The 12,017-nt window shown below is 47.0% G+C and overlaps 1 protein-coding gene across 8 annotated transcripts in view; it reads left to right on the top strand.

The window, feature by feature from the left end:
- Positions 1-12,017, top strand: part of dab1a (DAB adaptor protein 1a) — a 189,363-nt gene that overhangs the window by 160,974 nt on the left and 16,372 nt on the right. For 6 of the 8 annotated variants that reach the window (XM_076726332.1, XM_076726333.1, XM_076726339.1 and 3 more), the window contains 5 exons: positions 5,366-5,497; positions 9,389-9,508; positions 9,933-9,971; positions 10,427-10,489; positions 11,829-11,882. In XM_076726332.1, the coding sequence (XP_076582447.1) occupies positions 5,366-5,497; positions 9,389-9,508; positions 9,933-9,971; positions 10,427-10,489; positions 11,829-11,882 (408 nt within the window). The remainder of the gene's footprint in view (positions 1-5,365; positions 5,498-9,388; positions 9,509-9,932; positions 9,972-10,426; positions 10,490-11,828; positions 11,883-12,017) is intronic. The other 2 variants (XM_076726337.1, XM_076726338.1) reach the window with 2 other exon arrangements.

Raw genomic sequence — 12,017 nt, forward strand, 5'->3', positions numbered from 1 at the left:
CCTGCATGCAGCATTCCTGCGTGTGTGTGTGTGTGTGTGTTCCTCTGTTAATGAGGCATCTCCATGAGAGGGAGGGCCCCCTGGGGAAATCAGGAGACCCTAATTGAAACCCAGAGAACAAGGCCTCAGAAGATGAGAGAACATGGCTATCCCATTGTCTGCCTCTCTGCAAACAGCGACAGCGCTGGTTCTGTTATGCTCCAGGATTATGCGTTTTGCATCGTACATGGCCTCTTTTCTGGTTGACCAACTGAACCTATGTGGCCTTTCCTGTCCGACTGTTATCAATCCTCCACTAGCTCTCAATTCCCTCTGTCAGTCAGTTTTCTTACTGTCCGTTAAGCATCACTGAAATGACCTAAATGCCCCTCAAAATTGTCTCAGCTCTCCAACTCAGAGATTTCCAACAACAGTGCCGGTCACAGAAAGAGGACGCTCTGAAGGAATTCAGTTGTTAAATGCAGTTACAGAGCGAGTACGTATGCAGCTCAAGGGAAAGTGGTCAGTAGAGCGGAGTGATTTCTTTTTCAAGTTTCTTACTCAAGGATCCTCTGACGGGTATTGTCCAGGTTCGATTCCCTCTACGGCTGTCCCTGTCACAGTATCCTTGAGCAAGAAATGTATCGCCGGCATTCCTCGGGATGCTTCGAGCTCTGGCTGGAGGACAGCCTCACTGAACAGGCCATTTCACCGTCATTTGTGTTAACAATGGCAAATTAGTGTCCCATTAAATTCCATAAACCTCAGTTAGAAGGTGCTCGGCTCAGTCGTCTCCGCGTGTTAGGTTTTTGTGTTTTGGCAGCCGGAGCAAAACCGCCTTATTTGTGAAGCGTAATGCAGCATTAGTGTCTGCTCTGATGTAAGTCGAATCAATACGCAGTGTGAGCCTGTCTGTTTGACTCCGCGCTGTCTGGCTGTTGGCGGAGCTGATTGTGAACGTAGTCTGGTTTAGACACAATATGAAGCTTTGCGGCTCGGCACCTGGCTTCAGTGGCTGACGTGTTAAGTCTGAGATTTACACCTCGACGGGAGCTGGATGTCACTGATGCTGCGCGCGTGTGTGTTTGTGTTTAAGCGTGTACCCAGCAATAATTCAACAGTGGCGGGTATTAGACAGGCAGGACACAGTAACCAGCGGCCTCCCACATGGCGGCCATATTGCATGCAGCCAAACTCATCCCTCACCAGTCCAATTCTTCATCCCTCTTTTTATAACCCTCATTTCTCTTCGTCTCATTCCTCTTCCAGATGCTTCAAGCTCTCCACGCTGAAAGATAGAGAGGGATGAAGAGAGAGAACCAGAGATGGATAGATAGCGAGGCAGAGTTAAAGGGGAGAGGGTGAAGAAAAGAAGAAACGAGAAAAGGCCAAGAAAGAAAGAAAGACAGAAAGTGAGAGGAATCAAGAATGTGAAAAAGACCGATGTAAGCAGGATGAGAGGGAGGGACAAAGACAGACTGAGACAGAGTTAGAGGGATAGGTAGAGAATCAGTGAGCATATGTCAAAGTAAAGCTCTCTACAGGGAGACCTTGTCCTCTGTCTCCGCACATTAATATTAACTATAGAGATATGCTGTCCTTACTATCAGTCCTTCAACCACTTCTAATGGCTAGGGAGGGAGAGAGAGGGAGATGGAGAGGGAGAATGACTCTGCTGAGGTTCAGGGATCTTGACAGTCTCATTCCCCTCCTGTGCATCAGTCAGCCAGATGGGCGGATGGATGTATGGGCGAACGAATGGATGGATGGCCTCTCCCTCAGAGGAGGGAAGGTCGTGCGGGATGGAGGGAGGTGGCGCTTGAGATGGAGGAGAAGAAGAGGGGAGACATTAATCTAACAGAGGGCAGGCCAGCATGTTTCTCTCCCTCCGTCAGCCCCCCTCTCTCTCTCAGTCACACACACACACGCACACACCGCCCTCTTCACCCTCTTTTTGTCCGTCTCATCAGGGCCGCTGCACCACGTCAGGTCAAGAACTCACCAGAGCCGGCCTGCTGCTCCCTCAGAGGATGAAATCAGAAAGATCAAATTAGTCCAATTCGGCCAACAGAAAGGGCTGCATGAAAGAATACATGAGGGGAAAGGCTGTTTGGAAAAGACCCCGAGGCAGAGTGTTCATATGGAGGCTAGAGAGAGATGCAGCTGCAGCAGAGCAAACAAGACGGAGGAGGGTGGAGCACGAAACATACATCCACTGTGGATGCTGTCTGATATGTTGTTACTTTATGTTTACGAGCAATGGCCGTCCAGCTGATGTTAGTTAGAAGGAGAGGACATGACAGGGGGTCCAACAGTGGGATGAACTGAGGGATGAGCTGATGTGTGCGCGGAGCAGGAGAGCACACAACAATTAAAAGCTTGAGTTAAAAATGATAAAAAGTGTCCCGGCAAAATCGCAAGTTGCCGACCAACTGCGCTAAATCCTGATAGGTGAGCCCCGCCCAATTAAAAACCAGCAAAAGGAGCACAGACAAAACAAAAAACTCTAACGTGAAGTAACGAAAAACGTTCAAAGTTGTCAGGAAAGTTTGTGTTTACGTAAGACGGTGTGCAGATCTTTTATCTGAGTCTTACCTTTAGTTTCCTTTGGTATTGGGATGTGCGTACCCTCCACGCTGTTTGTTCATGAAGAACACCTTTGCTCATAGCAGGAAGCTGGTGTGTAAGGGCCTTTAATGACTTCATTATGTGAATGTTTGTGTCTTCACTCTTTGATTCACATTCACTGACAGACTGTGGATAATCAAACATTATGTACAGTTACAGTCCAGCGATGCTACCTCTTGCAAGGAACTAATGAAGCCTCAAAGCTAACAGCTAACCTCAGCCCTGTCCTTCTGGCTGTGGACTGGACAGCCCCCACAGACCCTCAGATGATGTCTCCCTTCCAGGGACGAGAGCGGAGGAGCAAAAGAGAGAGATAGCATCCTGCAGCCTCTCCTCCTCCCTCCCTCCCTCCCCACTCCCAGCGGAACAGGGAATATCTTGGTTCAGTGGCCAGCGACTGCTGAAGGGCATGCTGCCCACAGTCCCTGAGAGACACCGACACTGTGTGTGTGAGATTGTGAGCGAGGGGCCGGTAGAGCCTATCACCAGAGCTGGAGAGGAGAGAGAGAGTACACAGTCTGTATCGACTTTTTTGATACACCCACCTGTTTTTGCAAACAATCCACTTCCCCAGAGAGGGGCATCTATTTAGGCAACTCTGAGCAGCATCTGACGGGCGATGCTGCCAGACGTGTCGGCTCCAGCAGCAGCCACCCTCCTGGGATGTAACTTCACTGTTCTGTCCAAACTTCAGCAGGAATGACGCAACAGAAACTCTTTGAATGTCATAAAGGAGAGGTCATAGTTAAGTAGGCAAAAATGTCTCACAGATAAGAGATCTGTGGAGAGCTTTGAGTGTGCAGAGGAAAACAACTCAGCACAACTGGTGTTTGCAGCGCAGAGAGGAGGGAAATCCACAGCGAACGTTTGAGCCGTTTCCAGTTAATTAAGGAGAACGGGGTTATTCTGCTCATTATCTCGTGGTCACAGAAACGGAACAGTTGAAGTGTTACTCGAGTGCTACTATTAAGTCCAAGATTTCATTTGCACATGACATATGGCAAAAAAAAAAATAATTTAAATGTCCAAAGTTGAATTTGGAAAAATCCAAACACAAAAGCTCAGTTTGCAGTCTTATTTTAGCTGCCTGTTTGAAAATGAAAGTCCATTTGACATTGAGTTGCATGTCACAGGGTTACCCTTTAGAGTACACGGGAAATTAGTTTTCAGTGGAATTTTGGTGGCAATGATGCTTTTTCCACATAAAAATGGATCTATTTTTTAGGTAGAGGTCAGGTTAAAACTCCTGGCATGAACAGCCAGTAGCACGACTCTGCTGCACAGCACCCATGAAAGGTCAGGTGCATCCCCTGATGGTAACAGCCTACCTGTTTTTACCTGTTTTATTATATCCAAACAATACTGTCACTACACTGTGTAGGCCACAAGCTAGATACTAACAGTGTGTGTATGTAAATTATTCCTCTCTCTAAGATGTACTTGCTACCAGGATGAAGCAGATCAATTGAATTTATCCAGTCATCTCATTCTCTGCTCTCTTTGAATCAGACTCCCTCTTTGTCACCTCACCACCCACCCAGAGATAATTCAATAACCTCCGCAAATGAGCTGTGCGCGCGTGCACGTGTGTGCGTGTGTTTGTGTGTCGTTGTTTGTGTGTGTATGTGTGCACATCCACCGTCTTAGCTGTCATTTTCAGGTCAATCAGAGGTGATAATAACAATCATTACTCTAATTATTAAATCTAGAAGACACGACTCAGACAATGATTATCTATTTCTGCAGGGGCTCTCAGTGTGTGTGTGTGTGTGTGTGTGTGTGTGTGTGTGTGTGTGTGTGGACCACAAATGCCCCCATGTTAAATGGATGTCACTCTTCTGCCATGTCTTCCGTCTGGACGAGCATCATAGAGAGCAGATGTGTGTGTTTAGCCTCTGATGCATAGACCTGCAACCCCTAGCATGCACTCAAGGGCTGCCGGGTCATTATGTTGACTGTGTGTCTCCGCTCCCAGCATGCAGCTGGCATAGACAGTAACAACAAAGCAGACATTTAGTGTGACTTAACAGAGGGCCATTGCATATTAAGTTGTGAGTTGTGTTCGTGTGTGTGTGTGTGTGTGTGTGTGTGTGTGTGTTTGCGTGTGCTGTGAGTCAGGGCACAGATGAAGTGATCAAGTCGACAGCTTGCCGAGCTGTGATTGTCACTGATCCCCCCTCTGTCCTCGAGAAAAACAGTGCCATCTGCCACGGGCAATGCCAGCTTGGCACTACCCACCCAGGCTAAACTAGAGAGGGCAGGGGAGCTAGAAACAGTTTAATATAGAAAACAAGGGCTCCGTTTGAGAGGTTTGTTTCTGTGTGCACGCCTGGGGGGAGGGGGGGTGCAGAGGAATTTGATCTACTCTGCAGCTGCATGTTGTATCTTTGTAGTGTGTGAATGAGGGCGTTCACTTCCCTAACTTTTATTCAGTCCAAAACTAAATTCAGTCATATTTGTTGCTGCATTAAACGAGGTGCTTCTATTGAACAGCTCAACTAACTTTAGAAGGTCTTTTTCAAGTCACTATTTATTTCTCCACTGGGTTTAAATTCATTCGTTTCTCATGAGTTTCTCATATTTTGACAAATGGCGTCAACATATTGAGAAAAGTGTGTGTGCATGTTGTTGGCATGAGGTCGTACATTCTAGAAAAAAGTAATAATCTCACAAGAATGAAGTTGTAATCTTTTAAGCTGTAGCGTCTTGGCTGTGCCTGCATGACGTATTAAACATCCTGTCTGGTGCCTTCCTTCAGGTCCTCCAACACCACCATGCGGTCCACGAGATCTCCTACATTGCCAAGGACATCACGGACCACAGAGCCTTCGGCTACGTCTGCGGGAAGGAAGGGAACCACCGCTTCGTGGCCATCAAGACCGCACAGTCGGTCAGTGTTTGTAGGCCTTCCTGCATCTGTGTGTGTGTTTGTGTGCGCACATTTTAGCATTTAGCAAGTGTTTACATGTGTGTTTGTGTGTAGGTTAATGTATGATTCATAAGGGTCTTTTCTCAACGGCACAACCCTCTTGACATTTAGATAAGGACCCTTGAACACCAGCTCATGTCCCTTTGTGCTGTTCATCAAATGAACTGTTTACTCTGCAGAGCTCCAGGTTTCTGTGTGTGTTTCTGTGTGTGTGGATGAGTTCACGTTCAGTCCTGCAGCAGCGTACTCTACGATGATATTGAGCACCCTTTTGGACGTGCTGCGATTGTTGTTGCTGTTGTTGTGTCTATGTGCCTGGCTTGTTTAGTCTGGATCCAGCTGGCTCGCTCTGTAGCCATATTGATTTCCCATAGTGAGTCTATGAGGGTTTGAGTGTGTGTCACCAGCTCTAATGGCATATCCATCCTCCCAGGGCCATGAACCGTGGCTCTTTGACTTAGATAGATACACACAGTTGCACGCCCGGCTGTACTCAACATTTACACCAACCAGGCACAAAAAAAAAAAAATGCTGCTATCCAAATGCTACCTTGCAAAACGGCGTAGCACAAGGCTAAGCTCTCATCAGTCAGCTGAGCTGTCATTTACCTGACGTGAGCCTGAGGAAAGGTCACCGTTATGTTACACTTGCGTTTTCAGGATTTGAACCCGCCATCACCAGCACTCAGACTGTTAGCTGTGGAGCCGGCAGTGAGGAGGGTGGAGGAGCCTGTGACACAGGCTGAGGCTGTGAGCAGAAAGTAACCGCTTTGATGTGATTCAACAATGCGTCTCTTACTTAAGGTTGTTCCTAAAGGGCCATTCAGGGCTACGCTTGGAAGTAATTGGCTACTCTCAGCACCAGAGAGACCTGTTGTGTTTAGCAAGTTTTAGTGGAGATGAAAGTACATTAATTGTGTTGGAAATGATTTTGTCGACAGTCTTTGTTATAACTTTTTAAGAAAAGTTACGATTGTAACTAATCTGAATATGTCTGTTTGTTACAAAGCAACCTTGTATCCAATTTGAAGAATGCAGAGAGTTTAAAGACTATTTACAACATCCAAATTTTGACTGGCTGTTTGAACTTGGCCTGTCACAATAACTGATCGAGACTGTTTGAGCTGACTTTGCATAAGAGTTAGAATCCATACATCTTCATAAAAACGCTGTATAAAACTTACAAATGTCATGTTTCCATCACAATTTCCACGTCTTTTTCCACCATTTGAGGTTTGACGGGTGCTCGTTTTGTTGCGCCCTGCTCTCTGCTATGGTTTAATGGCACCTGAGTGGAGACTTAGCACCGCTGTTTTTCTCGAGACGCTTGACGTGTAATATTCACATCATGGTAATGGATTGAAACACACATGACTTTCATCGCAATTATTTGTATGACTATTAATCGTCAGTTAAGATTTCATGATTGTAGCGTCCCTATTCGGAACAGAAGTACCACCACGGGCATCTGCAAATGAAAAATAATGTGGTGATAAAGTGGTTCAGCCATCAGCGGTGAGTCCAGCTTTCCTCACTCACTGATGGTACAAAACAACCTGTAAATTTCTCTACTAATGGAAAAGTTCAACCCAATGCTAACATGCAGAAAAAATACCTAGTTTGCAGAGTGCAAGGTGCATTGCAAAGATACATTTCTGCGTTGTAATTAACCAAATTCTGACGATTCTCCCAGTACAGGTTTTCTGGTGTTTCCAGCTTAGTTTAGTACTGAAACAGCTCCAAAATATCAGTGGTGTCAATCAAAGGGGACTGCAGAGCAAATGCTTGTGTCTGAATTCACCATTTAGCACCAGGCTTCAATGAGTGTGAGCGAAGGAGGACACTGTGCAGCTCTGACCTGTCCAGTTGGAAAGTTTCTCACTGGTTTCTACCATGTGATCACTGCTGTGGTGGCTCATACTTCCTCCAGCTGTATGTTCTGGCATCTCTGGAGGTTCTCAAAATCCATTTTAGGAAATGTCGGAAGTCAGTAACTGAATTTGATTTAGATGAGGCAAGTTGAAATTCAATGTACCAAGAAATAAATTCAGGAACATCCTGGAGATACTCTGCCTGTGAACTATAACCAACACCAGAATTTAATTTGGGTAAGGAGGGTGAATCTGCATTAATATCCAGGGGGATGGGAGAGTCGGCTTTTACCCAAAAATCGTGATCAGTGCAGATTTTAATTGAACAATGCATCACCCCTAAAAGTCGTAATCGCAACTTTTTGTTGGAAAGTGTCGTCACAGTTGCCGTGGGATATGAATTAGTCATCGGATTCAAGAGCGCTGAACTGAGTTTATCTCATCTCCGTGGTCCTGTGAGCCGACCGCCACTCCTAGATCATCCTCCGAGCTTCCTGCACTCACGACTCTGAAATTCAGTGGTCGTCTCCGCTCTCCGTGTCTTCCCTCACCTGGAAGCTGCGATAGAGAGCGAGCGACACAGATGGAGATTAGAGCACGTATTGTCACATGCAAAGAGGATGTGAATGTGACAGAGCGACAATAAGTTCCACTGCTGGCTCAGCAGGAGCTGCCGTTTACCCCCGTCTGTCTGTCATGAGCAATATGCGGCTGAGAACATCTCGCAGGCAGCCAACGCTGAAATAGAACGACTTAATGCAAGGCAGCGTTCGGTCTGTGAACTCCTCGTGCACTTTGCATAGCCCCAGTCAATAATTGATTAGGCCTGAAACACACCATTGTACAATAAGAGTCTTTGCTGTGACAGTAGTAATAAGTTCTGAGGCATCTAACTGGTTTGTTGTCTGCGCTTTTGTTCCCCCGACAAGAGAGGTGATACAAGGCAAGACAAGAGGCTAGTATCTGCTCCTGTCACTGTCTGAACCAGGCCTGGAGAAGGAATAGTGTGTAGTGATTGTGCAGATAAGTGTGTAGAGGCTTGTCTAGAGTGTCTTTGTGTGCAGGTTTGCCTTAAGTTGGTTTTCAGATCCCAATCACAGGCAGTGCTGTTCATTTAGAAATTCATAGCCTGGAAGTCCCAGTTTTTTCTGAGTTTAGTCACTAACGCTTGATAAGTCAGTGCTTAACTGATCACAGGGGAGCAACAATCAGTCATAAACACATTTATCTGTAATGAAAGATTTCAGACAAATCAATTGCAGCGTTGTTTCTTTCTCCGTGCCGAAACTTTCCTGCAGAACGGGCAAAATGGTTCAAATTCAGTTTACTGCCGTTTGCTTTTTGGCTTGTGGCCTGATGGATTCATCCATAATCAGCTGTCAGCAGCCCAATCAGGTGTGTCTGACTCACCCTGCCTTCGCTCAGGCTGGAAGCAGCACTGAATTACACAAACAAAAGGGTTTTTGGGGCAGGTTGCCAGAGGTTGGCTGATGAAATATGATCCAAGAAGTCCAGTTGGAGTGAAAGTAAGAATGTTCAACTAATTTCCCTGATGATTAAGCTGAAGTTTAAACTTACCTGGCAGCCGCCAAACAGGCCGCAATGTAATCCCTTTGGGCGTTTGTAGGCCCTGAAAGGGTTTGGTTTTGCCACTGAAACGCTCAGATTGTTACTCCAAGTGTCTTATTTTAGGGAAAGGACCCCTACAGAGAGAGACCTTTTGGTTAAAGAGTAAGATCCTTTTTGTTTAACCATAAACAGCCTCTGTATCAATCTAGCCACCAGACTCCATTCACAAAAAGAGAGTTTTTGTCATACTTTTTACTTTTCGTCTAGTACTTCTTCCACGGCTTTTGCCACATAACGAGAATAAGCAGGCATAGCTGATCAGTGCATCCAGTACGTACAGTGTGTGTCAGTGTGTGTCAGTGTGTGTCAGTGTGTTAATGGGTGGGCGGATGATGTGTCCTTGTCTTCCCAGGCTGAGCCTGTGATCCTGGACCTGCGGGACCTGTTCCAGCTCATCTATGAGATAAAGCAGAGAGAGGAGATGGAGAAGAAGGCCCAGAAAGACAAGCAGTGTGAGCAGGCGGTCTACCAGGTACACTTAGCAGCTAACTCTTCCCTGTCTTTACCCCCTTTTTAACCTTCGTAATCATCTGCCGTGAGTGTGATGAGCTTCATCCGAGAGACTCTTGACAGACAAGTCAAGCAAAGACATCAAAGCAAGCGAACGGCAAACGGCGCGCCCACTTCCAGGTTTCATCGGTGGCACCATCTGCCCATTGTGCTTATTTCACCTTCCTCTGTTCTCTTTATCTCGAGTTGCCTCTCTCTTTCTGATGATTGCCAAATGATTATCTGAATGCTGGGAAGCTGCCGCGTCTCGCCGTGCTTTCCGCCTCCTCTTTCTACTCCACTGGCTTAACTCTCCGCCTCTTCCCTCTCTCCTGTCTTCTCCCCTCTGCTCCTCTCTCCTCCCCGTTTGATCTCGTCCTCTCCTTCCCGCCGCCGCTCATCCGCAGACAATACTGGAGGAGGACCTGGAGGACCCGGTCTACCAGGTAACTTCCTGACCAATCATGTCGCTGCTGTCATCTGCTGCATTCTAGCTAGTCAGCTTGCTCCTCTCTGTGTGCACTGTGGGGAGACAGTTTGGTTACAGTGTGGTAACAGCACAGTATGCACAGTTTGGGGGGTTAGAGGTCCGCAGACGTCTCTGTGGGAGACTCTCAAATCTGTGCGACCACGGTTCTTGTGTGTCTGTGTGCATGTCTTCCCGTCGGGCTGCATGATTAAATGAAAAATGCATACGGTTTTGGGGGATTTTCGCTGCTCAAATTCTCCTCCATGTGTCACCGGGATCTATTCTTCGACTGCTTTTTAATGAGAACCTCCTGACAATTGCTGTTTGACTAATCTCCTCTGCAGTTTCACCACTTTTCTCTCAATTTCTTTATCTTCCAATTTCTCTCCCGCTTGCTCTTCTCCTCTCCCCCCTCTGCTGCTGACGTTGTAGTACATTGTGTTTGAGGCGGGACACGAGCCCATCCGTGACCAATCAGAAGAGAGCATTTATCAGGTACTCACAAGCTCGTCTTGTCTCAGTTATGTTCTCGTCAGCTGTGGATAAGCTACCAACACCAAGCAGTTGCTAGCCAATAGCTAACAGCTCCATCACTCTTTCAGGGGATCAGTATGTTGTGGCCGGCTCCTGAAATTAACGGCTTCTTTTGTCACTCATAAAAATGTAGACACAGGACATAAAAGAAGAGGCAAACAACCAGCCAACAACCTCTAAGGGCCCTGACAGCTAAAGCTAGTCCAGGGAGATGAGCCCTTCTCTGGGTGCACCCCTCTGAGGCGTGGGCAGACCTCCGAGGGATGAGGAGGGGGGGAGGGTACGATGTGTACGAGGGGATGTGGAGGTTATTCTTGGGCTGTGTGGAAGGCGGACCTCTTCTCCTTTTCTCTCCTCCCCTCCCTCTTTTCCCGAGGAGATGAAAGAAAGCGGGGGAAAGAAAGATTAATCACCAGCCTCCCGTTTGATCTTTAAATAAAATGGATTGAAAATAGACGGAGCGCTGGCGCGTGCGCAAACACACACAAACAGAAACATGAACACACACACACACACACATACAAACAATCCCCCCCCACCCTAACACACACACACTAGGCGTAAGAAACGTGAGCCTCAGCCAGCCTCCAGCCACAGAGGAACTAATGTATGAATAAAGATGGCAGCTTCTGGAAATAAACATGTGAAGAAGTAACAAGGCATTGAGAGGAGGAGAGAGAATGGGACAGGCTGTGCTGCTACATAGATATCCACAATCTTCATCGCCGCTATTTTTCATTTAGCGCGCAGTATGATTAGGGCACATCCAACTCGGCGAGAATAAAAGTTTATTTTAAACATTGTGCCGCTGTAGGAGAAACAAAACCCACAGGAATCCCAGGATTCATGCATATCGACATCGTGCCATCAGCGCTCATTGTGTCTTCTCATTGCACACACTGTCAAATCTATCTGCCTGCGTGACACAGAGATATTACATGTCTCCATGTGTGTGACAATCTGAGTTATTACATGTCTGTGGGCGTGATAAGCAGCCTTATCCATTCTTTATTAGGGAGAGAGAGAAAGACCTTCACCGCAGGCCCGTAGTCTACTGATTACCCTCATAGATGAGTTCTCACTCCACAGATTTTAATTCTGATTATCCCTGCGCACACACGCACACACACACACACACACACGCACACACCACTGCTGATTGATCTGATTCATGAGGTTTCAGGGCTTTGTGTTGGCGTCCAGCGTGTCGCAGTGCTGTAACAGTGATGAAGTGTGAAGTCTGTTTCATTGTTTGAACCGGAGGTAACAGGCTCTCTGACTTTGCTGGCCGATTGTGTAGGTTCCCACCAGTCAGCAGAAGGAAGGGGTCTATGACGTCCCAAAGCGACACCCAGTGAGTGACCGTGTGTTTGCCTTGTGTCCCACCGACCCCCCCTCCCCCCCCAGCCTGCCTCCCCCTCTCAGACAAACCTCTCAGCTGTCCCACCATTACAGGAGCCTTCGGCGCCGTAGCCCTAATTCCGCAGCG

Source organism: Chaetodon auriga, chromosome 3 (assembly GCF_051107435.1).
Source record: "Chaetodon auriga isolate fChaAug3 chromosome 3, fChaAug3.hap1, whole genome shotgun sequence".
In the NCBI taxonomy this organism is placed as follows: domain Eukaryota; kingdom Metazoa; phylum Chordata; class Actinopteri; order Chaetodontiformes; family Chaetodontidae; genus Chaetodon; species Chaetodon auriga.